Source organism: Micromys minutus (assembly GCF_963924665.1).
Source record: "Micromys minutus genome assembly, chromosome: 29".
In the NCBI taxonomy this organism is placed as follows: Eukaryota; Metazoa; Chordata; class Mammalia; order Rodentia; family Muridae; genus Micromys; species Micromys minutus.
Window position 1 is genome coordinate 10,044,735 of NC_137964.1, and position 27,720 is coordinate 10,072,454.

The 27,720-nt window shown below is 38.0% G+C and overlaps 1 protein-coding gene across 1 annotated transcript; it reads left to right on the top strand.

The window, feature by feature from the left end:
• Positions 1-384: 384 nt before the first annotated feature.
• On the top strand, positions 385-27,582 carry LOC308439290 (vomeronasal type-2 receptor 116-like; the record flags this gene model as incomplete). The annotated part of the gene is made up of 6 exons (XM_080941018.1): positions 385-548; positions 10,424-10,715; positions 12,002-12,814; positions 14,929-15,156; positions 16,919-17,042; positions 26,669-27,582. 6 exons carry the CDS (start codon positions 385-387, stop codon positions 27,580-27,582), a joined length of 2,535 nt encoding a protein of 844 aa, XP_080797144.1.
• Positions 27,583-27,720: the final 138 nt, after the last annotated feature.

The window sequence follows — 27,720 nt, forward strand, 5'->3', positions numbered from 1 at the left end:
GGAATCCCCAGAGCATGTGTATGAAAGGAAAATAAAAACACAGAAGTCAGCGCATTCAGGGCCACTTTGGTTACATTCACAGGACGACCTCAGCACTGTGGCTTACTCTCAGTTTTCTGGACTTTGTTTCTGTTTGTGTCCTTGTCTGTCATAAGAAGCACAGGCCACGCACAGACTGAAAGCCTGAAACAGCAGAAGGGAGCAGCTGCAGCATTAAACACCTTCTCTGACATTGTTGTGGTCTGAGCCTGTTCCGTGACCTAAGTCAATAATCTTGGCTCAGCCAAGATACAGGGCACTGATCTGTGTTGTAAAGACTCTAATATGTCCTTGTCTTTGAACTGTCTCTTCCTGATCCTGCAGTCTTTGTTTATATCAGCGGCGATGACGCACAGGACTTCCTGTTTTGTGCAATGGAAGCAAATCACCTACATGAAGGCAGACATAGTTCTAGGTGCCTTTATCCCCATTTACATCCAAGAACATGGACTCGAAGAACTTCAGAGCATTATTGGGATCAATCCAAATATGCTATTGGAAGCTATTCTGTAAGTACTTCCTGCGTCATCACTAAGGTACTCCGGCTACACAGCAGCACACACTCGGCCTTGTTCTTGTTATTCCTTGGTGAATAGTGTCAATTAGACACAGGAATATGAAACTGAATAGAAATTTGCTTTCTGCCTCTATATTTATATCATGTAGAGACGAGAGAAGGAAACCGGCCACTTTTGTGTCAGCCTCCTGTAATGGTTCCGTGGCGAGCCTTCTATTTCTTTAAGACATTGATTAAATATGTCAAGGAGAGGTTTTCCCTCCTCTCATGTCAGTTTGGGCATCTCAACGTCTTATGTCTGGATGTCTGTTTCTTTCTACACAGTGAGAGGTTTATTGCTACAGTGAAGTTGAATGTTCACATGGCTTTACTACATATCTTAGCATCCTTTGCCCCCTGTGTTTCTGAGGCCTCTATGCGGTATCTCAGAGTTTGAATTCCCCATTGATATTTTAAGGCAGTGTTTGGGAAAAAAAAAATCACATCCTTAATGACTGGTCTTCTATCTCCTAGTTAATCAGGGCTGCTGGGTACACTGTGTCCAAGGATTTATTGGACGTCTTGTGTTTATAATTTTCAACATTTCTGTCTGTCCTTGCCCTCTACAGAGTCTCTCGTGTGTACTGTTCTTTCTTCAGCCTCTATTCAAGCTCTCTGTATACTGTTGTGTCGTCTCAATGCCCATTTAAATTCACTTTCTTGTTTCTATCTTTCTTGTGTCATTCATCTTTCTACTTTTTTGAAGTGTTTAACTAGTATTTTACCTATTGAATATCTGTTAGACCATTTATTTGTTAGTTATGACATTGTGGAGGGGTCTTTTGGCCTTGCTCTTTTCATATTTCCTGTCTTTCAGTTGTATTTATAGTTTTACGTTTGTTCATTTGAATACCAGTTCTGAACTAGGATGGCTCATTACTTAGAAATATCTTTTTGAAGGCTCAGTCCGTGCACTGTTCCGTTGGCAGAAAATAATCTTCAGGCCTATGATTCTTGGAGTTGTGGTGTTATGGAGTACATTAAGAGAAGACTTCAGAGATGCCTGATTTATTTTGCAATTAAAGTACTCTTAGAAATGTTTTCACAAGATGAGAAAACTATAGTTCAGTAGCCAGCTGCAGCAAGAAGTGGAAGGATTCCTGAGACTAAGAATCCATACTCAGGGACAGGCTGTAAGTGGGAAAGCTTGAACAGTTAATTCACAGGAGTACTCATCTGAGTCTGTTTGACCTGTAATGTATCAAGCAATGATTGATGCCTTGAAGCTTACATTATAAAGAAGATGAAAGGTTTAAATATATTAGCCTGACCACTGTGTATAGTATGTACTGAAATTCTCATTGTAGAGAGAGTAGGTAACTGGTGTCTGTAAAAAGGAGACTCTTGCTTTAGAGCTATAGCAAAAGCTTGGGTACCAGGAGGCTCTTTCTAAAGACATGAACTCTCTGTCTTTGTCCATTTACATATGGACATGACATGAACACATATATATGACATGAACTCTCTGCCTCTGCCCATTGACATATGGACATGTATATATGACAGGGAGTTTTTTCAGCACAATAAGGCTTTCCCTGAAATCTATTTTTAAAGCACAACGAAGAAACTAAAAATTAAAAATTTTGTGCCCATGACTATGGTAACAGTATCAAGTGATCTACCAGGGTTAACTAAAGAGTATATCAAAACTCATCTGATTAATCCTTTAACACTCCGAATTTTTAAGATCATTACATCTCATTTTACAAACTTTAAGCCACATCTTCAGACCTTTACAACTTTCATTTACATACCTTAAACCACTTCCTTAAATAACTTTTTAGTTATTAAGCCTGTCAGAATGATAAACCTGTCTGTTTAATTTAACTACATACCATGTTAGGTTTAGTAATCTAACCTATATCTGTGTTCTCTTTGAGACAGAAAGACATATGTCCATATCCTTCTGTCTTTTAGAGTCTCTGTTGAGAAGGCAGGTGTAATTCTGGTAGGTTTACCTTTGTATATTATTTGGCCTTATTTCCTTGAGGTATTTAAAATTCTTTTAAAATTCTGTACATTTAGTGTTTTTATTATTATGTGATGGGAGGGTTTGTTTCTGGTCTAATTTATTTGGTGTTCTGTATGCTTTTTGTATGTGTATGTACATATCTTTTTCTTTAGGTGGAGAATTTTTCTTCTGTGATTTCAATGAAAATATTTTCTGAGCCTTGTAGCTGGGAATTGTCTCCTTCTTTTATTCTTATTATTCTTGGATTTGGTCTTTTCTTAGTATCCCAGATATCTTGGCTGTTTTGTGTCATAAACTCTTTAGATTTAGCATTTCTTCAACTGATGTATTGATTTCTTCAAGCGAATCTTCTATGCCTGAAATTCTGTCTCCCATCTCTTGAATTCTGTTGTGTATGCTTGCATCTGTAGTTACTGTGATCTTCCCTACCTTTTTCATCTCCAGGATGGCCTCAGGCTGTGTTTTCTTTATTGCATCTATTTCCATATTCTGTTCTTTACAGTTTTCTTCATTTCCTTCACCTGTTTAATTATACTTTCCTATATTTCTTTATGGGATTTATTCATTTCCTCATTAAAGGCTTCTGGTGTCTTTATAAGATTAGACATAAGGTCCTCTTCTTGTTTTTCAGCTATGTTAGAATATCCAAGGCTTTCTCTAGCAAGATAACTGGGTTCGGGTAGTTCCTGATGCTAGTAGGCCTTTTCTGCAAAGCAGGCAGAGTCTAACAGTGGGTCTCTGGAAACAGAATGCCATTCATCAGTGCTGGCTGTGCCCCAGGTGGATCCAGCACATAGGAATGTGTCTTAGCTAGGTGTTCCTGGGGCTACAAAAGGTTCCTTGGGATAACATGATGAGCCATGTCCCTGACAATGGAAGTCAAGTGACAGCATGCAATTCATCTCTACTGACTGTGCCCCAGGTAGACCAGACTAGTTGGGGAATGATGAGTGACCAATCTAATCTGGATAGTCCTGGGGTCCCCACAGCCTCTGCAGGGCAGTATAATATTCCTCGGATCACACAAGGCTCATCAGGTGACCCAGATGACAGAGCTCAGAGTATTATGACCTCTGCTGAGTGTACTCCACTTGAACTCTATTAGTGGAAGAATAGTGAACAGAGGTCTAAGCTGGTTGTATCTGTGACCTCCACACATATCATTAGGATAGTAGAACTCCTCTGTAGTCTCACAAGTCTTCTCAGGACAGCAGAGGTAGCTATGAGCCAGAAGACAGAGGAAAGAAGACCACACATAACTCACTTCTGCTGGCGATGCCCAAAGTAGACTTAATTGGCCAGAGATTTTCGTGTATTTTGGCTATTATCCCTGTGTCAGGTGTAGAGTTGGTAAAAACTTTTCCGCATTTTGTAGATAGCTGTTTTATATTACTGATGGTGACCTTGCCTTACAAGGTTTATTCAGTTTCACAAGATGTCAAATATTGTTAGTCTTAATGACTGCACTATATTGTCCTGTCAGGAAGTTGTCTCCTGTGCCAATGAGTTCAAAACTAGCAAACACTTTCTCTTCTATCAGGTTCAGTGTATTTGACTTTATGTTGAGGTGTTTGATCCTTTTGAACTTGAGGTTTTGGCAGGGTGACAGCTAAGAATCAATTTGCATTTTTCTACCTGACTTCCAGTTAGATCAGCACTACTTTTGAAGACGCTCTTTTTAACATGGTATATTTCTGAATCCTTTATCAAAAACCAGATGTCCACAGGTTTGTTGAATTACATATGGATTTGTCATTCAATTTTGTTGTTCAATACGTCTGTTTCTGGCCAGCTCCATGTGACTTTATTAACTAGAGTTAAGTAGCACAGCTTGAAATCAGGAATAATAATCCCTTCAGAAGTTCTTTTATTGCATAGGACTGTTTTTATATTCCTGGGATGTGAGGGAGGCATTCCACATGAATTTAAGGTTTTTTTTTTTTTTTTCAAGTTCTGTAATGGTGGTAGAATTTTGATGGTGAATTCACAGAATCTAAAGATTGATTTTATTAAGTTGGCTATTTTGACTATGATAATTCATGAGTATGGGAGATCTTTCCATATTCTCATGTCTTCTTCTTCTTTTTTTTTTTTTTCTTCAAAGATTTGAAGTTTTTGTCATACCAGTCTTTCACTTGCTTGGCTAGAGTTACATCAAGATATTTTATATTATTTCTGGCTATTGTGAAACATCTTCTTTCACTATTTTTTCCTCAAATTGTTTACCATTTCTATATAGGAGAGCCACTGAGCCAGTGCTTTTTGGTTTTTTTAATTATTATTATTCTAAAATTGTACCCAGCCACTGCCTAGAAGCAGCTTATCAGCTCTGGAAGTTCTCCTCTAGAATTTTTGGGGTCATATATGTGTACTATCATATCATGAACAAATATCAATACTTTTGACTTCTTTCCACTTTGTCTTCTGTTGATCTCTTTTAGATCTTATTGCTCAAGCTAAAACTGTCAGCACAATGTTGAATAGATAAGGAGAGAGTGACTAGCACTGTCTTGTTTCTGATTTTAGTGGAACTGTTTTGAGTTGTATTCTTTTCATTACAAAAACTCTAGCTGAGCTACAAACACTCTAGACAACCCATCCACACATCAACACTGAGTGTCCTCCCAACACTGTATCTCACACATTCTCACCTGATCCAAAACCAAATAAGTGAGATAAAAGTAAATGGAGGTCTGAATGGCATACTAACAGAGGTTAACTCAACTCTACATAAAACAAACAACCCAATTTAAAATACATGAAAATAAACAAAGAGTTCAGAAATGATTAAATAAAAACAGGTGGGAAAAATTAAAATGGTATTCGGTCTCCTTAACAATCACATTTATATGGATTAAGGGAACTAAAAACTGGTGTAGAGTTATGTAAAATAGTGTGGAGGCTCCTTAAAAGTGTATTAAAAGAACTATAATGTCAACCATGTTCATCAGTCCTGGGCATATACCCAAAGGACTGCATATCGTGCTAGAAGAATTCTTGACTCCTCATGTTCATTGATGCTCTATTCACAATAACCTAGAAACAGAAGTAACCGTTAGTCATTTAATAAACAGGTATGGAATCTGTGGGACACTCCTCATGTTCATTGATGCTCTATTCACAATAACCTAGAAACAGAAGTAACCGTTAGTCATTTAATAAACAGGTATGGAATCTGTGGGACATGTACCAAATTGAATTTTAGTCAACTCCAAAAACATAATTGCAAAATTTACATTAATGGATGGAGATGGCGATTTCCATTCTGAATGAGATAACCCAAATACAATAAGACAAAGACAAATCCTTTCTCTCATATTCAAACGCTAATTTTAAATCTTTAGATACTGCTATATAACTGGAGTAACATATGCATAAGGAAAATAGTAACTTGCAGTATAGAGGGTGTTTCACTAGTGGGAAAATAGAATACGTGATATGAAGAGGAGAATGGAAATACTGGAGCCAGAAGGATTAAGTGGTCAATGCTGGGAGATCAGAGTAGTAGAGGGTGTGTGTGTGTGTGTGTAAGAATAACTATCACTGAGATGTTAGAGAAATGGATATGGATATATAGTACTATGCTATGCTATATATAAAAATTATACATATAATTTCTTTATCATATATAAATATATATTTATGTGATATATATATATATATATATATATATATATTAAATGAGGTTATCCTATGGCTGTAGGTTATTGCCTCTCACAGATATCAAAAGCAAACAAACAAAAAACTCACTACCAAATATGGGTTACCAATTTTAAGATTTTTAGATGCTATCCATGTACACCTAAACTTTATGCTATTTCTGTTGCTATTGGTAACCCTCTATGATGAGGACATCCCACACTTGAGTGACAGGGCATGGAAAAATAAAGCTGGGGCTCACAGGGAATATTTATTCCATAGAATCCATAGGGCTGAAACATTTTATGTCCATTAATAAAGTAAAATGAAACCACTGGTGATTCCAGAAACCTACAGTTATGTGTGGTAGGGAAAGATATGCCAACTGGTGGTATAACTTTAAAGTGGCATGTACGTTCTTGGGGTATCCTGCAATATTTCTTGTCAGGTCTAAATCCAGCTCTATGAGGCAGGGCTCATGTTTCATTCCATTAACTGACTTATGAAACTACAGCTATTTTGTCATTGGTCCCAAATGAGCAACTTCTACTACTATTATGACAAATATTTTACCTGCTTCTTCAATTCTTACCTTTATGTGAGGATTTCTATGATACTTCCTTAAGAAGGATAGGGGAAGAAGAGCTGGGGAGAAGAAGGGTGTGCACTTGATCAAAACACAGCCTATGGATATCACACTTTTAAAGAATAAAAAACATACATATTCTAAATGCAAGGGAAGAAATTTCAATCAATACAATGAAGGTGAACATAATGGAGGAAAGTCTGCTGTCAGTAAAGACTCATCTTTTCTTTTGCTTATGTTATTCCTAAACCATTATTAGATTAGAACCTTTGATTATCTTTATTAGATAAATGTTTGCATATTGAAATTTTAATATAATTTGGTACTTAAAAATATTTGTAGACAATATATTTTGGCCATTCCTTCTCCAATACCTTCATAATTAAAATATAATTTTATTGCTCCCTCTCTCTTTTTCCTCCTTCTGACTCCATTTTGTCTTTTAGCTGTATCCCATCTCAAAATCATTCTGTTTTATTATTGTTTTTTTAACTTTTTTTGAACAACTTTATTTTAAAAAAACAAAGATAAATGAACAAATTTTAAGCATTTTTGCATAAAAGTATACATTTTTGTCAGTGCTTGGCTTTTTTTCCCCAAAGGTTTGATAGTGTGCATTAAGATCTTACTAGTTATAATGAACATAAAGTACATGTAAAACAGGATGTAACCCAGAATTAGTCAAAGTTTTCTTGGTGTGTAAGGACTGAGTATAATGGTTTTTTTCTTTTCTTTTCTTTTTTCTTGAACTTCACACAGTCTGTGAGTTGTTTCTGGGGGGTGTTCAGAGCTTTCTGGGGTTAGTATCCCATTATCAGTGACTGCATGTTATGTCTGTTCTTTTGTGACTGGGTTATCACACTCAGGATGATATTCTCTAGATGCAACCATTTTCTTAAGAATTTCCTTAAGTCATTGTTTCTGGTAGCTGAGTAGTACTCCATTGTGTAAATGTACCACAATTTTTGTATCCATTCATCTACTGAAGGACATCTGGGTTCTTTCCAGCTTCTGGCTATTATAAATAGAGCTGCTCTGAACATTGTGGTGCGTGTATCTTTGTTTGTATATTGGAGTGTCTCTGGGGTATATGTTCAGAAGTGTAATAGCTGGATCTTCAGGTAGTACTATGTCCAATTTTCTGAGGAATTGCCAGACTGATTTCCAGAGTGGTTGTATCAGTTTACAACCCCACCAAGAGTGGAGAAGTGTTCCTCTTTCTCCACATCCTCGCCAGCATCTGCTGTTATCTGAGTTTTGGATCTTGGCCAATCTGACTGGTGTGAGGTGGAATCTTGGAGTTGTTTTGATTTGCATTTCTCTGATGGCTAAGGATGTCGAGCACTTCCTTATATGTTTCTCAGTCATTCGATATTCCTCAATTGAGAACTTTTTGTTTAGCTCTGTACCCCATTTTTAATAGGGTTGTTTGATTCTCTGGTGTCTAGCTTTTTGAGTTCTTTGTATACCTTGGATATTAGGCCTCTATCTGATGTGGGGTTGGTAAAGATCTTTTCCCATGTTTTTTTATTGTTATGAAAAATAAAGCACACATATAAAATAAACAAGTATATAAATATAACCAGCTGAATACATTGATTTCAGTATTTAGTGTTTAGCATCACTTTTGTGTCACTTGAAAAACCTCAGGCCTCAGCTCAAATGGAAAAAGAGAATTTATTCTGGAACCAAAGTTCAGTGTCCTTGACCTGTGAGTGTATTTTAGGTTATTCCACATTCCAGGTTCCAATGTGGAAACAGTTTCATGAAGTTATCATGGTAACAAAATAAAGAAAGCTATAAATAAAAAAAAATCATTGGTGAAATATCAGACATGAGATAAGAGAAAAATGGGGAAAGTTACCCTACAGCCCCAAGATGCTATCTGGTGCCATTCTTAGCTTTTAGATTGGAAGAAAACAGTGGTGGGATAAGAATTCAATTCAGAATGGATTTCATTCATTAGTTATAAGAGGTCAGACCATCTGCCAACTGTCTTCTGCAGAATGGCTATTCAGGGTGCTACAGGTAGCCTGGAATAAGGTAAGGAGACTCTATTTGCCTTGCAGCATTCCAATCTCTACATATTGAAGTTCTAATAGACACAGACTTTGTAGACACAGACTTTTCCAGAAGTTTTCATTGCCATATGAATACATTAAACAGTTGAATATTTGGTACTGGATAGTGGGTAATGCCCAAGGAAGACTAATTTTCCTTCTCTTAATGGTTACTAATTGCCTATTTTTGAACAATAAATTTTCATGTAACACAGCATCTAGCCATAGACCTCAGTGCAACCAAATAGTAGCTCTTCCTGCTGCTTCTGGGTTTCTAGGAAGAATAAGTGCTTCAACAGAAGCCAGTGGACTTGAGGCTTATGATTACAGTGCCTCAAGTTGAGCCAGACAGCCTGTCATCTTCTAAAGGATTTAAAAGTAGCTTTCAAGGATCCCTGCCACTAACTACCAAGTACCAGGAATAAGAGAAACCAGCCACATACTTCTTTCCAAAGACACATTTCCTCCCATTGTGAGCATGTTTAAGGCCTTCATGGGCTTCTGAGCAGTATCTTTTCCTCGTGTTTTATGTTTACTTACTTTCTTTCACTGACTTACACAAAATCACTACTTATTGATTTAATCTACAAATGTAGAGAAAAACTTTTGCTCAGTTTACTATTTGTTTTAATTTTCTTAGAGATTGCTAAGATTTTCTGACTTTTATTTTCTGTCTGTGAATGTTTTGCCTGCATGCATGTTTGCTTGTGTACCACATGTGTGCCTTATACCTACAAAGCCCAGAGGAGGACACCGTGGTACTAGTGTCCCATACTATTCTAAGACAAAACATGGCTTCTGTGACCCTAATCAGGGTTCTCCACAAAACCAGATTACTTATAACATCTCAATCATTTCCCCAGTCCCAGAAACACAATTTTGCACAGGTTTATTTATTTTTATTTTATGTGTTTGAGTGCTTACCTTCTTGTATATGAATGTACGCTATATATGTGTCTGGTACCTACAGTTGCCACAAGATTGTTGCATGACCTGGAGCTACAGATGGTTCTGAGCTACCCTGGGGGCACAGGGAACTGATCCCAGGTTTCCTTCAAGAGGATTCACTGTGCCTAGCTGCCTGGCCATATTTTTACCACCCAAAGAAACACTTTAATACTAGGAATAATTACAATCGAACTTGGTAAAATTTTAAATATGAAAGTTAAAACTTTTTTAGTGAGCATGAAACTGAATCATTAATTTTAAAAAAGGATATAAAGCTCTTGTTCACATGCCTAAATAACACCTTAGTGACCCTTGCATTGTCTGATACTTCCATCAATAGAAACATCATAAGCACCTACATACTCAATAATCATAGGACACGGAGAGATGACACTTCAATCCATATAATGTATGACAAAAAATGAATTACTGGAATATAGTTCAATTTCTGAGACTTAAGGGTCATTCCATGATATTCCTGAATTGGTAGGGTCTCGTTCATATGACCTTCAAAAGTTATGGTAGAAATCAGGGTTTAGAACATCTAATTTCTTGAATTTTCTAGAGATTTCCTGAGAAAAAAATAGACTGAGTGTTCTCATAATTCTGCCTCTTCTATTTAGACCAAAAGGGAGAAACTATCAATATTTGATGATCTTATACTTTGCCATTGAGGAGGTCAATAAAGACCCCCAACTGCTTCCCAATGTGACCTTGGGTTTCCACATTTACAATGCCTTTAATTCTCACCGAAGAACTTTGGAGGGCCCCCTAATGTGGCTGTCTGGAAGGAATGCATTTATTCCTAACTACAAATGTAACACTGGACACAAAGCTCTTGGAATACTTTCAGGAACTAGTACTGAGTATTCTGCTGCTATTGGAACCCTTCTGGATCGCTACAAAGTCCCACAAGTAAGTAAGAAATGTTTCGGAGTCCACAACTACATTGTTAAAACAGCAGAAAATTGTCCATGTTTACAGCAGGCAGAGATAAAATGTAGCTGAAGGTATCACACAGATGTGGCAATGATTAAAAAAAGGAAACTGTGATGAAAAGCATAAAGAGTAAATTCTGTGAACTTATGTGCAAATCACTGAGTAGTACTCATGATTCGTTCGCCAAACACTGGCAAGAGGCACTGTGGATGTTCAGGCTGAGCATTGCTCGTAAGTCAAATTCTACAACACAGATAACTAGTTACTCAAGCTGAAGTATAAAGAGCTCATAGTCTATCCAATCATCAAGGACTATCACAGAATATCAAGTCTAGAATGCATAACTAAAATTTTAACAATTCTTAAGGCCATCACCAGTGCAAATAATCCAAGGACTTTATGATCTCGTTGAAAAAGGTAGGTCTCTAAATATTACTCACAGAGAAAATCTCCTTAAATATACCTTCACAGTAGGCTTTTATCATGGTTGGCTGAAGCAAAGAAACCATCAACAGGTAATACTAGAGAGAGAGAAATTAGGTGACCCCAAAGTTCACCGAATAGTCAAGATTAAAAACCTAGACTGTTATACATTGATTCTTATTACTCATTCAAACAACTCACAAATGTATCCTAATTACATTTCATCCCAATTTAGAAAAAATTAAATGCATGATTATTTCCATCTTTCCCAGAGATTTGTATTTTACATTAGTTGCTGGGTGGTAACTGTCAAATCTTTCATTTTGGAGGAAAGAAAGAGACAACAATCCCTGATGATGATACCCCCAGATACACCCTGCTCTTTGCTAACTGCAAGAACTCCCTCTATATGCAAAACAACTTTGTTTTCTTTGCACATTTTCTTTCCTAAAGCTAAAGTTCTGGATCACATAACGTGATCTTATGTGATCAGATTAAATGCACTTTGTAATGCTGTCTTCAGTCTTTGTCTACATCCAATACACAGTTCCATTGTTATTGGGATAAGCAAAATCTACCATGCCTCTCAAACAAATTAAACATAATATTGTTTGTTTCTTGGCCTACTCATGTCTCTGAATAAGTTATTGCCCATGTTCTTGACAATGACTTTATTCCTTCATATAATGAGAGAATCTAATCTCACAGAAGACATTCTCCTCAGCAATATTCAGTCCCTTGATCCTTATATGTGAAGAATGAACTCACTTCCTCTCTGAGAGTGATGACTTCAATTAGCTAGGAACTCAGAATCACCTGGTTTTGCTTTGCTTCTTCAGGTCACATATGGACCTTTTGATTCTATGCTCAGTGACAAAAAATCATTCCCATCCCTTTATCAGATGTCTCCTAAGGACACAGCTCTAACCCAAGGGGTGATCTCTCTACTGCTGCACTTTGGCTGGAAGTGGGTGGGGCTCATTGTGTCAGATGATCTGAAGGGAAAGGAGTTCCTCTCTCACCTGAAAGAAGAGATGGTATCAGAAGATATCTGTGTGGCTTTTACAGAAATTCTTATACCAAATTGGAAGTTAAAGTTTAAATCGGATGTTGGGTTGGTGAATCTGAAATACCATCCACGAGTAAATGTAAAAATTTTCTATGGTGATATAGATGACTTGCTGTATTTCAGTATGAAAAATAAACTCATGTCAACCAAAAGGAAGGTGTGGATCATGGCAAAGCACCATTTAGTATACTTAGAGTCTATCCACTATAAGAGGAATGATTTGATAAACTTTTTCAGAGGAAGCTTCTTCTTTTCCAAGAAGATAAATATCCCTGGTTTCAAGAACTTTCTTGAGGTAATTACACCCTCCCACTACCCAGAAGATTTTTACTTCCATAAATTGTGGATGGACAATTTTGATTGCTCACCTCCTTCTTTACCATGTGGATATCAAAAACCCTGCCCACTGAATATTACTCTGAAGATTAAAGAAGAAAGTGATGTGTTAAGCCATTCAGAGACCAGTTCTTCCATATGGAATGCAGTATATGCAGTGGCACATGCCATCCATAAAATGCTTTTGAGAAAAACAGATACAGGATCTCATGAAGATAAAAAACATGACAGGTTTCATCCTTGGCAGGTAAGCCTCCATCGTAAGCAAGGGAGCATTGGAAAGATTCGTAAGTTACTAAGGTCAAGCACATAACACATTTTCATCTTATAACTAAAAGAATATGGAAAAGGAAAGGAGAATTCTTTTGCAATGGGTGTAATTATGGTGCATGATTTTTGGGTTGATAGATTTTACGTCAAGATACTGAATTTCAACATAGTTCAACAAATGTTTTCCTAGTTTGAGATGAAATTTTGTAAGATATCCAATTATAATGACTGTCAAAATAAAGCAAGTTCCATAATCAAAATTTACACATTTTCATGTAACCTGTCTGATGCCATAAGATATAGACATGGTGAGTGTATCCAACAGCAGCTATTTTGCATTTCATATCATTTATATTAAATAATCTAAAACAGTACAAACATTTGTGAAGAGTAGCATTTGTTTGTATTAGAATTAAAAGTACCTGAGAAAATAATTGCTTTTACAGGTTATTTACTCTTAATAAGGTAAAATGAAGGTGAAACCAGAAACTGACCTTCCATTTGGATTGTTACAACACAAACAGTGTTCACGAGTGTAGGGCCATATTCCAAATATAAGTAATAAATATGTTTGGGCTTGAAACCAACCAGATAAACTAAGAACTCATTTACACTCATGAACCTTGATTATGGCCTTCAAATAGGTTATCATAAAAAAATTGTTGGACAAGTGAAATGAAATTTCTATTCAGTCAAAGACAAAGAAATGAAAAATGAACTCCAAATATTTAATGTAATTTTTAGTATTTTTTAAATCTTTAGTATTATGGAACACAATAACATTTAACACAGAGATTGACACAGTTTTGGAACATGGCTTCGAAAGATTTGATACTAGATAAATTCACTTTTATACAGATAATTGAGTACCTAAACATCAGTTCTTTGAAACATGAGCTGCTTTTTACTTAACACATCGAATATCAGAAGTTGAAATACTAAGCCACTGTGTTCATCTAAATGTCTAATTAAATTGTGCTGGAGGGATGACACTTGCTACTCTTTCAGAGGACACAATTTGGTTATTAGGATATACTTTGGTGGATCACAGCTGTTTGAACTACAGTTCCCAGGAACCTAACACACTCTTCCGCCCTCTGCAGGCATCAGGTATGCATTTGGGGTGCATAGCTACACGTAGGCAATACACAAACATAAAAGTGACAAAAATCTGGGGGCCAGAATGACTCTGTGGTTAGAAGTACATGCAGCTCTTGAGAAGACCCAGGTTCTGTCCATAGAACCCACACAGCAGCTTACACCTGTCTGTAACTACACTTCCAGGGCTCCAACACCTTCTCATGGCCTTCACGAGCACCAGGCACATGTGCAGTGCACACAACTACATGCATGAAGAACACTCATACACAGAAGCAAAATTAATTAAGCTACAAAAATAAAAGAATTTTTTTTTAAAAAAATCTAGTTGAGCACGTTTGGGTTTTAATTTTGCTTCACATAATGTTCTTATTAAAGTTGAAAGGCAAGTGTCATGAACCAAACAATATCAAGCAAAAAAAAAAAAAAATGAAGGTATACCGTGGGTATCTTCAGTTCATGAGGTATAGTTAACATAAATTATCTACATATGTAATATGTAATTTTCATAAGTATGGAGCTTCGCAAAAATCTTACTAATATTATCACATAAAGATAGTCTCTATATCTACATGTACACTTATTTATCTAACAAGACAAGCATGAGTCCATTGTATGACATAATGAAGGCAAACACATTAACAACCATAAACCACAAACATACTGTGGCTTACGTTTTATTCCAGTTCCTAACACATCTACGTTCCGGGATTAGAAACAGTTTTCTGGTGCTGGGAAAAGCCACAAGACCTTGTTCCCAGTAACAACACGTTCCATATGTTGATTCATCCCCTAGAAAACATTTCTATTTGGGTTTGGGAGCTCCTGCATTAATTTCATGGTGAGAAAAGTTCATCTCACTGGAACAAATAGAGAGAGAATGACTCAAAGAAAAAAGGGAAGCAGATTAGGGAAAGAGAAAGGATTGCTCTTAGTGGCCATCAGTCAGGTGTATTTATGTACCACTCACATCCAAATGGTGTCTCTCTCCAGCTGCATCCATTTCTGAGGAAAATTCAAGTTACCAATGCTGCCGGGGACCAAATAAGTTTTGATGAGAACAAGAATCATATGGAAATGTATGATATACAAAACTTGGTGACACATACTAAGAAGTATTCATTTCTAGTTAAAGTTGGAGAGTTTATCTCTGTGAGTCCACAAGACCAAAGCTTGCTCATCAATGAATCTCTGATTGAGTGGCCGAGCAACTTTAATCAGGTCTGGCAATTTTTCAACACGTAATATGTAAAGAAATATTTGAAGATGCTAGTGACAATTGATTGGTTCATTGGTATCTCTTTGAAATTTTTAAATGATTTCTACATTCTAAGATCTTAGCTTCATTGTGAGTTTGTGAGTGAATTTTTATGCTGTGAATCCATGTGCCTATTGAAGCCACAGTCGACACTGGTTATCTTATTCACTTGCTCTCTCTCTCTCTCTCTCTCTCTCTCTCTCTCTCTCTCTCTCTCTCTCTCTCTCTCTCTCTCTTTCCCTCTCTCCTTCTTCTCCTCTCTCCCTTTCTCCCTCTCTCCCCCCTCCCATTTGCTTTCTGATTTTTCTGTATTCTCTGGACAGCATATTGGCTCCTTGCCTCCATTACCACCAAGTTGGGATTCCAGCATACAGAATTTCTCTATCCCTTATATATGATCAAATTCAGGGCTCATACTTATGTAGCAAGTTTGTTGAATATTGGGCCATCTCTTTAGCTCTGATTCTCGTAATTCAGAAATAAACCAATCCTTGAGAAATTGATTTTTTGATACACACACACACACACACACACACACACACCTTATTAGCTTTTTCCTTTAGATAAAATTAGTTTGAATTGAATTTGAATTTGTGTGTGTTCATTCATGCTGCAGTGAATGAATAAATCCGCGTTCAGGGCTATATGTAGGTGCTTGTGTTTCTATGTATATACATGCACACATACACACAAATGTATATATACATGCACATATTTTTATTATAAATACATGCTGATGCCCAATGAATACTTCTATTTTATACAATTCATGTGCAGATATCCATAGTCCTTTTAAGGTTGTGAGGTAGGATAAAGAAGAAATAAATTCTGTATTTTGATACAAGTTATTTCTGTAACAGATATTTGTGATCTGTCTAATATATGATCTGTCTAATATAATATTCAGATTTCTCTATAAGAGCTGTATGCTTTCTTAATTTCTGAACCAGTTCTCCATTCCCTGTTAATGCAGAGATGTTTATGAGATAGAAACTGAGTCCAAATCATGGCAAGAAGGAGGTCTAAGGGTAGGATGGAAATATTTATTGTTACACAGTTTCTAAAGTATTAACAAACTAAAGCTGTATTAGGGTAATAGTGCTTAATGTGATTAACTAAGAAGGCAATTGGTGGAAATCCTAATCACTATTGTTTGAAAGAAAAGGCATGGCCCTATTTTAAGCTTGACAATTCAAGGACGAAATTCACAATTCATAATTTGGTGTCTATGGAATATCAACATGTGATGATTTCGGGGAGGTATGTGACCATCCACCAATAGTCAAACCTTCTTTTGTGGAAAAGTAAACTTCCCGTTGCAGCGGAATCAGCATGGATGCATATAACCACAAGATAGAGAGTAAAAAAAAGTAGAAACAAATGAGGCAAGAGCGATTGGGTCTGTGTCTGACAATATGACCATCCCATCATTCCATCAAGAAATGAGTTCTGGTTGACTGCCTCAGCAGAGAAAATATATTCTGTGCATTTTACAAAGGCTAGTAGAAATGTGTTACAATGTGTTCACCTTAAAGGAATGTTGAATATTAATCATTGGGAAGTATGCTAACTTCAGGTCCATATTCTATACTCCCATATAAAGACCTCATAGTTCTTCATAGATATGCACTATTTACATAGGCTATGTGCTTGTAAGTTGTTTTGTTTTAAAATATTTTGAAGTAATGTGCAATATCATGACCAGCTTTTCTGTGTTGCCCTCAGACTCCTCAGTCTGTGTGTACAGAGAGCTGTGGTCCAGGGTTCTGGAAAATGATACAAGAAGAAAGGCCTTCCTGTTGTTTTTCGTGTGTGTTTTGTCCAGAGAAGCACATTTCCAACCAAACAGGTAGTAAAATAATATCTTTTCTTAAACTGCTTGTGAATAAAGAAGGGGAGAGTTAGGGACAGACCAGGGTATCACAATGCAGCACTGTTCCCCATGTCTCATTCACTCATTCCCACATAATCAGGAATCAGTGTTGGTGCCACACAACGTATGACGGTTTGAGTGTCAGTTCTCATGGTATTGTGTCATCTACACCCCACTTCCAAAACCTGCCTTTTATCGAATAGAAAGGTCATCTCAGCTCTTACAGTGGTCCATGCTATAGGAACCCCGTGATATGTGAGATGTGCAATTGTCAAATCTAGCTGTATATTCCTCAAATAAAACAACCATAATGATACCTACCTGAAATGAAGCCCACAACAACTATATATGGGAAAATTTCCTAATAGTTCTGCCCATGGAATTGAGCTACAACACTCACAGTGGCCATTTTGAATATAAAAAAAATAACAAAGAAACAGTTTTTGAAAAACAAGCAAAGAAAGGTATAGCTGCCTGACAGTCTTTATCTGGAGTTGTGCTCAACCCTGAGAACACACATGCAAATAAATTATGGATGGAGCAGGTTGTACTTATGAAAACACACAAACATGCACACACAGAGTCTTAGTTTTCAATGATTGTTTTACATATGCATATATGTATACATCTAAGTTACTAAATATATCTGGTTGGTCTGTATGACAAATTTTCATAGGTTCTCAGGGCTGACATTTTGATATTGAATGTCCAGTTGGTGTGGTTTTTCCCTTGGGTAGATCACTTCTTACAATTTAAGCATTTTTAGTTTTCTCTTGGGTTTTGTTGTTTTGCTTTGTTTTGTTTTTAAAGATGCTGCGTTTGTTTGTTTAAGATTCATTTATTTATTTCATGTATGAGTACACTGTAGCTGTCTTCAGACACACCAGACGAGGGCATCAGATCCCCTTACAGATGGTTGTGGGGTACCACATGGTTGCTGGGGTTAAACTCAGGACCTCTGGAAGAGGAGTCAGTGCTTTTAAATGCTGAGACCATTTTTTTAAAGATTGTTAAGTTTTATTAGTTTTTACTTTATATCCTGATCAACACTTTCCCTCCCTCCTCTCCTCCCAGTCTTTCCCTCTCACTTCCCCATCCTCATGCCCCCTTTTTTCCCCTCATAGAATGGAGGCCTCCTGTGCATATAAAACCCTTGGCCTATCGAGTTTCAGTAAAACTGGGTAGATCTTTTCCTATTGAGCCTAGACAAGGCAGCCCAGTTAGAGGTAGGAATCCAAAGGCAGGAAACAGAGTGAAAGATAGCCTTTCTTCCTGCTGTTAGGGTTCCCCCATGAAGGGCATCTGTTCTTTATGTGTACTTCAGTCTCCGTGAGCCGCATTGGATCAAGATTGTTTAATTCTATAGATTTTCTTGTGCTATATTTGACCTCTTGACTCCTCCAAACCTTCCTCCCCTTTTGTGCAATATTTCCTCAGTTTCACCCAATATCTGACTGTAGATAGCTGCATCTGTTTCCATCAGCTGGTGGGTAAAGCCTCTCAGAAGACGGTTATGTTAGGATCCTGTCTACAGACGTAACATAATATCATCAATAGCATGAGGGGTGGGCTCTCCTTTTGGAATGGGTCTCAAGTTGGGACCTCTTGTTCTTTGTGTAGGTGTGTCTGCTGCTGTTGGCCTAGCACAGTATCTAATGTTTGGGTAGTCATTTTGGTGAGACTTACGTATGTAGTTTCTAATATTTATAGGAGATTTTAAAAAATCTCAAAAAGAAAACTGCATGTCACTCTGATTCTTCCCATCTTTCCACCCCATAATCTAATGTGTTTCCTGGATGTTAGGTGTAGAAATTGTTTTGCAGACTTACCCACTGGAGCTGAGTACCACAACTCTGCATTTTGATTGGTGAATAATGCTCAACATTTGTTGCAAAGAAACATTTCCTTGGTTATCTGTGGATATGAAGGCAAAATGTTTACAGATTCACGTTGGGGATCTTGCTGGTTTATTAAATAGTGGTTGTATAATATACACAAAAGGAAGTATCACAGGACAGAAAGACAATAGGAAAACATGCTCTGCTTTTATCATGTCTATGCTGAACACACCAGAGCTACATATTTGGTGAATTTATAGTATTGTTGCTCACAAGTACTTAAACATAACATTGAAAAAGTCATTATGCATTTTAAAGTCTTGTGTTATCGTATGGATTTTGTTGGACATGGGTAAGCAAAGTCACAAATTTGAGAGTGGACAAGTACTGTGTATTCCTCTGAGTACAATGTAATGGCAACACCCATGCATCCACCCAACATAAGCTCTATCATAACATTTATGCTAAAAGAGCAGAGCTGAGCTGTCACAACCTACATCGGAGTTTTAGATCTTTCATAATATTGACTTTGTAAAAATATACAAATTGACTGTTCAATGGTAAACAAATAACAATGGTTGGAAATGTAGTATTTTCAATATAATAATCATATTACCCAAATGCTCAAACAGCATCAGTATGATTGCATTGAGAACCAAAATACACAGTTACAAAATTTCCTTCCTACAATGGTGCTGCATGTTTTCTAAAATTTTAAATCTCAGTCCAGGATTTTTACCCCACCTTAGACTATTTATATTCCTGCGAAAGACACACTTGCTACCTTTATCTTTACAACAAACCTTAAATAACACAGGAGCAACACAGCCGCCTACCCTCCATATTGAGTCTGCTTTTCTATGGATAGCACCAAGTTATTACTCGCTACTTACTATGCTTCGTCTGAGCTGCTCTGAACTCCAATTGGGCAGACCTCAGGGCCATGCTCTCTTAATGATCAACCCATGGCCACTTCTTTGCTCTCCCAGCACATTTTTCTTCTTCTCCTCCAACCCCCAATGACAAGCCCAGAAACCCTAAATCCCACCTATGTGTCTTCTGCCCAGATAGTTATTGGCTGGTGACACTTTTATTTACCAGTCACAATTAACTGGGGGTGGGGCCATTTAGCTAGCTTGTCTCTTAGGCAACAAGTTTTGGGGGTCCAAATTAGCATTAGAATACAAGCAGCATCAGGCCAACCCACTACATTTTCTGTTTTTATCCCATTAAAAGGTTCCTTCTCTTACAGCAACAAGAAGTACATAGTTGGAATTACTTTGAAACAATTATGAAAATTATTAAGTATGAATTACATTGAAATGTCTAGTTTGTATTTCCTAACTTAGATGAGGAACTTTACAACTTATCCTGTCTCAATGAGTTTACAATTTTGTAACTAAATCATGTGTGATTTTAACTTGAATTATCATCTGAAAATCATCCTTTAAAACCTAGAAAACATTTAAGCTAAACTTAAGTCCAATTGTGAGACAGTAACTAGTCATCAACCCTGTTAGACATCTGAGAAGAAATTAAATATTAGCTGAGTATGCAGTAAGCACAAAGACACAGCTTCCAAAACCTGAGCACTTGGTAGATACAGCTGACTTACTGAACAGTCCCCAATATTCCTTAGCCTTAAGTAAAGCAGAATTATGAAGAACTAGCTTACTCTGTCTTGGCGGAGCTTAGCAATTGACTATCATGTGTCCATTTGTCCTTCCTGGACAGCATTTCTCACCAAGTGGCTAACTTGCCTCAGTTGAAACAACTCCACATAAAAGTATTGATGTTCAATGTATTTGTGAAGTGGAATGGGGGGTGCTGTAAGACGCAGATCTGTCTCATAATCAAAAGATCTTTTAATAATGAAACAATTTCAAATATCATACTCCATGGATCTCTGGTGCTTTTGAAGACCATCTATCTATATGTAGCATAAGTGATTTGTTAAAACATTTATTATTTTTAGTGATTTACTATATAAATAACCTTGAAAACATTTTATTGTAGTTAACTAAATTAGAACTTAATGTGACTATACATTTGACTATCTGACTATTAACTTGTATTACCTAATTACCTTTAGACTATACCAGAAAGACTCTACAACATACTACAGAGACACTTTCTCTGTGATGCTCATTGCTAAGTTATTCAGAATAGTGAAAAACTTGAAATAGTCTAAATATCCATCGGTAGATGAATGGATAAGGAACATGTGGTAATTTACACAATGAAATATTGGTCATCTGTTAAAGAATAAAGTTGTAATGGCACCAAGTAAAGCTAGATAAATCCCGAGGCAACACAGACCTCAAAAAATAGTTTCTTATATATGTATGCTAGCTATCAAGACTTCAGTATGTGCTATAACCCAAGACACCACTGAGACAATGTGACAATGTACATGATTAGAGAGAAGAGCATCTCCCAAGGAAAAGTAAATATTATTATGGCGAGACATAGCAGGGTTAATTGGGGAGGAAGATTGAAGAATAGTGTAGCAGAGGGAAAACGGGCAGAAACAACCAACACTGGGGATCACTGGAGGGGGTTATGTAGAAACCTACTATTACAAATTAAAATATAACACACATGAAAGAAAACTAAATGGAGTCACTAAATATTAAGGGAAACAGGACCTCAACTTATGCCATCAAGTAACCCTCCAGTGTCTGAATGAGGTTCATATTATTGAGTTGTTGGCCAAATGAGGCCAATTTGGAGATCTCCAAGTAGCACAGGCTATTGACAAGGTTATTGTTTACTCTCCACAACCTGCGAAAAATACCAACTTCTGAAGACAGCACTTGCATATGTCATCAAACATAGAGAAGTCAATCTTGTGCCTAACTAGAGGCTTCACCATACTGATTATCATTTATGATACTAAAAGGTACTCTGCATGCTACTGGAAGAAAAGGTAACCTTAATATCTCCCTGATACAAGTTCTGTGACCTATAATAGAAGCCTGACTGAAAGACACACTGTTGAAAATATCACAAGTACTTTTGGAGCAACCAACCACTTTCTGCTGAACTTATGGTTCCATGAAATATAACCCATACCTGACACTGCTAATGTGTCCAATACCCTGACACTAGATAGGTCATGGACAGAGGGGGGAATAGTATACTATTATTATCCTAAATGAACATAGGATAATATAGTATACTATTATTATCCTAAATGAACATATTGACTACTTAAGACATATTGTCATACCAGTAGATCAATATGTGGCTCAATCATTTCTATAGAATCTTCTTTTTACAAATGTTAAAAACAAAAAGAAAGACCTCACCCTGAACAATGCATAGACAGTGATAGATTTTGGTAAGGTTTTGTCTTTCTGTCTATTATAATGCTAAGTGGGGGCCTTATAAGACCTGGAGTTTGCACATAGACCTGTGATCCTGCCCCCAAGTTATTTCTGATTGGTAACCAAAGATGCCAACAGCCAATAGCTAGGCAGAAGAGACATAGACTGGTGTAAGGTGGTATCTTTATGCAGGAAGGCAGGTACAAGATAAAAATGACACCTGATATTGGATGGGAAGGAAGGATGGGCAGTAACAAAGTTTTGAGAAGGAAGGAAGGAACAAGGGGGAGGGAGCTGGGAGCAACATGGAGGGAGATGTTGACATTCCTCTCTGCACATTTCTGCATAGGTGCAAGTTGTTATGAATATTTTATAAGGGATGGGTGTGAACAGGATGATTTTTGCTGTCAAGATGGGCAAATTATATTAATTAGATCAGAGATTATTGTGTTGTGTTTTCCTTCATGTGGCAACTTAATTAGTTCAAGAGAAGGTGCATTGGTGGGACAAATTAAGCCTGCCATGGAATTGGGATGAATGGGGCTGGTGTGGTAAAAACTCACCAAGGGAAATGAGAGGTTGCCAAATGTGTGTGTGAGGGGGGGTGTGTGTGTGTGGGTGTATATATATATATATATATATATCCATATGGCCCGCCAGAGCTGGAACTAGTGCCAGGAAACAGCATAATGAGGTGCCACTCTGGAATGGCTCACAGAAGGCCTGAGTACTCAGGGGCCAGAATGGAGCTCCTGAGATCAATTAATATTAGTTCCATATGGCCTTACAGAGCCAGAACTAGCACGGGAGCAACTGCCCAGGTCAGAGAGAGCTAAGGAGCAGCGTGGAGCAGTTACGCACAGGAAACTGTCACACGCTTTTATTATTATTTACCACAACAGGTGGGGTTTAGATTTTCCAGTCTTCAGGTCGGAGGTGAACCATGAGGAGAAGAAGAAGGTGCAGGAGGAGAAAGGAGACACCACCATGGGTTAGGTGAGTCATGAAAAGATAGCCCTGAGGGCTGGCCAATAGAGTTAAGAGCAGCCAGGATGAAACAAAGTAAGTAATAACTTGGGGTCATTGATAGGAAAATAGACCCTTGTATCACAGAGGGTAGATATCTGCCCAGGTATCTTGTGCTATTGAAGACTCATTGTAAATGTGAAGAGTGTGTGTGTCTTATCTGGAAACCAAATGGTCAAAAGTAGGGTAGAAACCACAGGTCAGGATTAAATAATTTCAGCAAAAGACTTTGGACTACTCAGTCCTAAAAGGGATCTCTTAGTCAAATCTCCCTCCTCTAGGATTATAGATTCATGTAGAAGACTAGGCACAAAGACTATAAGAGGCCTAAGTTATAAATGACTCCAAGGAAATTGTCTTCCATTCACAAGCAGAAATCCACAGAGAACATGGCTATGTGCACAAAATCTGCACAAATGCTGCCAGACAGGGGCCAAAAGTCAGCCAAGAAGTATCCCAATTGTCTTAGTCAGGGTTTCTATTCCTGCACAAACATCATGACCAAGAAGCAAATTGGGGAGGAAAGGGTTTATTCAGCTTACACTTCCACATTGCTGTTCATCACCAGAGGAAGTCAAGACTGCAACTCAGGCAGGTCAGGAAGCACGAGCTGATGGAGAGGCCATGGAAGAATGTTACTTACTGGTTTGCTCCTCCTGGCTTGCTCAGCCTGCTTTCTTATAGAACCCAGGTCTACCAGCCCAGGGATGGCTCCACCCACAATGGGCTGGGCCCTCCCCCCTTGATCACTAGTTGAGAAAATACCTTACAGCTGGATTTCATGGAGGCATTTCCCCAACTGAGGCTCCTTTCTCTGTGATAGATACAGCTGTGTCAAGTTGACACAAAACCAGCCAGTACAACTGACCCCTTGTCAAGTTGACACACAAACAAATCAATATTAAGCTTCAACCCTTACTTTCTTGTTCATCCCCAAGATCTAAATAACCTTAAGAGTCCCACAGTCTACCAATTCTTACATTTTAAAATTGAAATACCTTTAAAATATTCAGTCTCTTTAAAAAAAATCAAAGTATTTTTACAATTCAAAGTCTCTAAACTGTGGGCTCCTCTTCTTCCCTCAAGAGGGAAAGATATCAGGGCACAGTCACAGTCAAAGCAAAATCAATCTCTAACCATCCAGTGTCTGGGAATTCACTTATAAACTTCTGGGCTCTTCCAAGGGCTTGAGTTACTTCTCCAGCTCTGCCCTTTGTAGCACACACCTTGTCTTCTAGGCTCCAGCTGCCTGTTCTCCACTGCCACTGCTGTTCTTGGTGGTCATCTCATGGTACTGGCATCTCCAAAACACTACTATCAATCCTGGGGCACTAATTGCCACTGAGGAAGCACCTTCACCAATGGCCTTCCATGGCCTCTCACAGTGCCGAGCCTCAGCTGCTCTTCATGACCCCTTCATTCCTTCAAAACCAGTACCACCTATGTGACTCTTACACATTACCAAGTCCAGTCATGAGGTACAACCTTGGCTATCTCTGGTACACATCCTCTTTGTGCTCTCAGAAAACAGTTTCCAGAAGATTTCACCTCAATGATGCTGGTCTCTTCTTAATAACCACCAGTTTCTTAGCTCCTGAGGACCAGCATCAATAGTCCCAGTAATACAAAGGTTTTGCTTTAGTAGTTCTGGCATCTTGTTAATCACAGCTGATTCTTCAGCCCCAGCTAACCAAAACCACAGAATCTTCACAACCAAAACAGCAATAGCCCTGATCAAAGAGTCTTTAATCTTCCCTTTGAAATTTCACAAGCCAGGCCTCCATCTTCTGCACTGTTCTCAACATTATCTTCCAAGGTCCTACTGAACATCCCACAGAGCTCTTACTATTCCAATGGCTCTTCTAGCTCAAAGTTCCAAAGTCCTTCCACAGTCCTCCCCAAAACATGGTCAGGTTGTCACAGGAATACCCCATTATGCTGGTACCAATTTGTCTCAGTCAGGGTTTCTATTCCTGCACAAACATCATGACCAAGAAGCAAGTTGAGAATGAAAGGGTTTATTCAGCTTACACTTCCTTATCGCTGTTCATCACCAGAGGAAGTCAGGACTGGACCTCAAGAAAGCCAGTAAGTGACATCCCTCCATGGCCTCTCCATCAGCTCCTGCTTCCTGACCTGCTCAAGTTCCAGCCCTGACTTCCTCTGGTGATGAACAGCGATATGGAATTGTAAGCTGAACAAACCCTTTCCTTCCCAACTTGCTTCTTGGTCATGATGTTTGTGCAGGAATAGAAATCCTGACTAAGACAGGAAGCTTTCTACAGTGGACAGTCATTGTCAAAGGAAAAGTCAGTTTCTCCAAATGTGCTCTTAATGGGCATTAACCTCATTTGGGGACAGACACCATGTTCATCTCTAGGGATAATTATTTGTACATTTGGAAGCATCACCTGTCAAAAAATTTAAAGCTGATGGTCTATTAGTAAAAGGCAAAAATTAGAAGGTGGGATTTTCAGTGGAGAGATTGAAATTCTGGGACATACTCAGAGGCCAGAGATTTACATGTGACTCTGAGGAAGTTGGATGCATGAAACTGAGGAGAGGTAACTGGCTATGTGGCAGACATAGAATAGTTTAAACTGCCGCAAGCTAGTTAAAGAACAAGCCAAGCTTATGGCCTAGGCATTTATTTATAAATAAACAAGCTTCCAACTCATTTTGGGGGAACTGGGGTATGAGTGGAAAGACCCATGATTACACATGTCATTAGATAACCAACAAGAAAAATTAACTCAGTTGTAGTTTTGCAGAAATTTTGTATCATTTTGAGAGGAAATTATATGTACACACATACATACATACATCTGTATCTTGACAACTTGATTTTGGTTTAACGAATTTGGGACTGTGTGTTTCCTGTGTAGGGAAGATGGGGAGGAAGAGAAAGTGTATAATTGGTGTGGAGGGAATAATAATATATCAGACAAGCACATGATGGGAGAAAGAGAGGAGAAGAATAAAATTGGGTAGAAAAAAGGAGAAAAACTGGGTAGGAAAGTGAGACAGGCACAGTGAGAGTGTGGGAAATGAGTTTTGAAAATATCGGTGACCATCGTATGTATTAAAATCCTCAAAGAATGAGTAACGATAAATAATTCGAAATGTATATGAAAGATTACTTGAAGGTTATCAAAATATGAGTACAGAATATTTAACTTTCATTGCCCTAAACGAACAGTCACAAAATTGTGAACACCGGGCTTACCACTAGGTAAACAAGACTGGGAGTAGAAATGAGATTTCAGAGAAGTTCGTGTGTCTGTCTTGACACTATAATGAGGCTGGGTGTGCCAGGCTAGACACAACATTGGAAGACATTCTTTGTGGATTGAATATGGGACGAGTAAATAGTGTATGAAATCTCAGTATGATCTCACTTCCTCAACAGATCAGCAGAAGTGTATTGCTTGCCTAATTCAAGAGTACCCGAACCCTGAGAGAAACCACTGCCTGCCTAAGTCAGTGAGCTTCCTGTCCTTTGAGGATCCTCTGGGCATGGCTCTGGCCTGCATGGCTCTGTGCTTCTCTGTCAGCACAGCTGCAGTTTTGGGGATCTTTCTCAAGTATCGAGACTCACCCATCATTAAGGCCAATAACATCACTCTCAGTTACATCCTGCTGATCTCCCTCCTCCTCTGTTTCCTGTGCTCCTTTCTCTTCATCGGCCAGCCAAACGCAGTCTCCTGTATACTGCAACAAATAACATTTGCACTTGCGTTCACACTGGCTCTTTCCGCTGTTTTGGCCAAAACCATAACTGTCATTCTGGCTTTCAGGGCCATGAGACCAGGAAGAACAATGAGAAGGCTGTTTGTTTTAGGCATCTATAATGCTGTCATCCCCATTTGTGCCCTGATCCAACTTATTATCTCTGGAGTCTGGCTGGGAACCTCACCACCCTATATTGACACAGATGCACACTCTGTACATGCTCACATTATCATCCTGTGCAACAAGGGCTCAGTCACTGCCTTCTATTGTGTGCTGACATACTTAGGAACCCTGGCCCTAGGGAGCTTCACTGTGGCTTTCCTGGCAAGGAACCTTCCTGACAGATTCAATGAAGCCAAGTTTCTGACATTCAGCATGGTAGTGTTCTGCAGTGTCTGGGTCACCTTCATCCCCGTCTACCAAAGCACCAAGGCTAAGGCCATGGTGGCTGTGGAGGTCTTCTCCATCTTGGCCTCCAGTGCAGGGCTACTAGGCTGTATCTTTTTCCCTAAGTGCTACATTATTCTGAGAGAACCTGATAAGAACATTTTGAGATATTTTAAAAACAAAAAACATTGTATAAAAATATGATCACTGTGTTGAATTAACTAAGTCTCTAATAGAATCAATTACTGTAGTAAAGTGGAATTATCTGCCTACTTTTCATTAGTTTTTGTTGCATGTCTATTAAAACAAAAAAAAAAAATGAGCACCTCACTGTGTCTCACA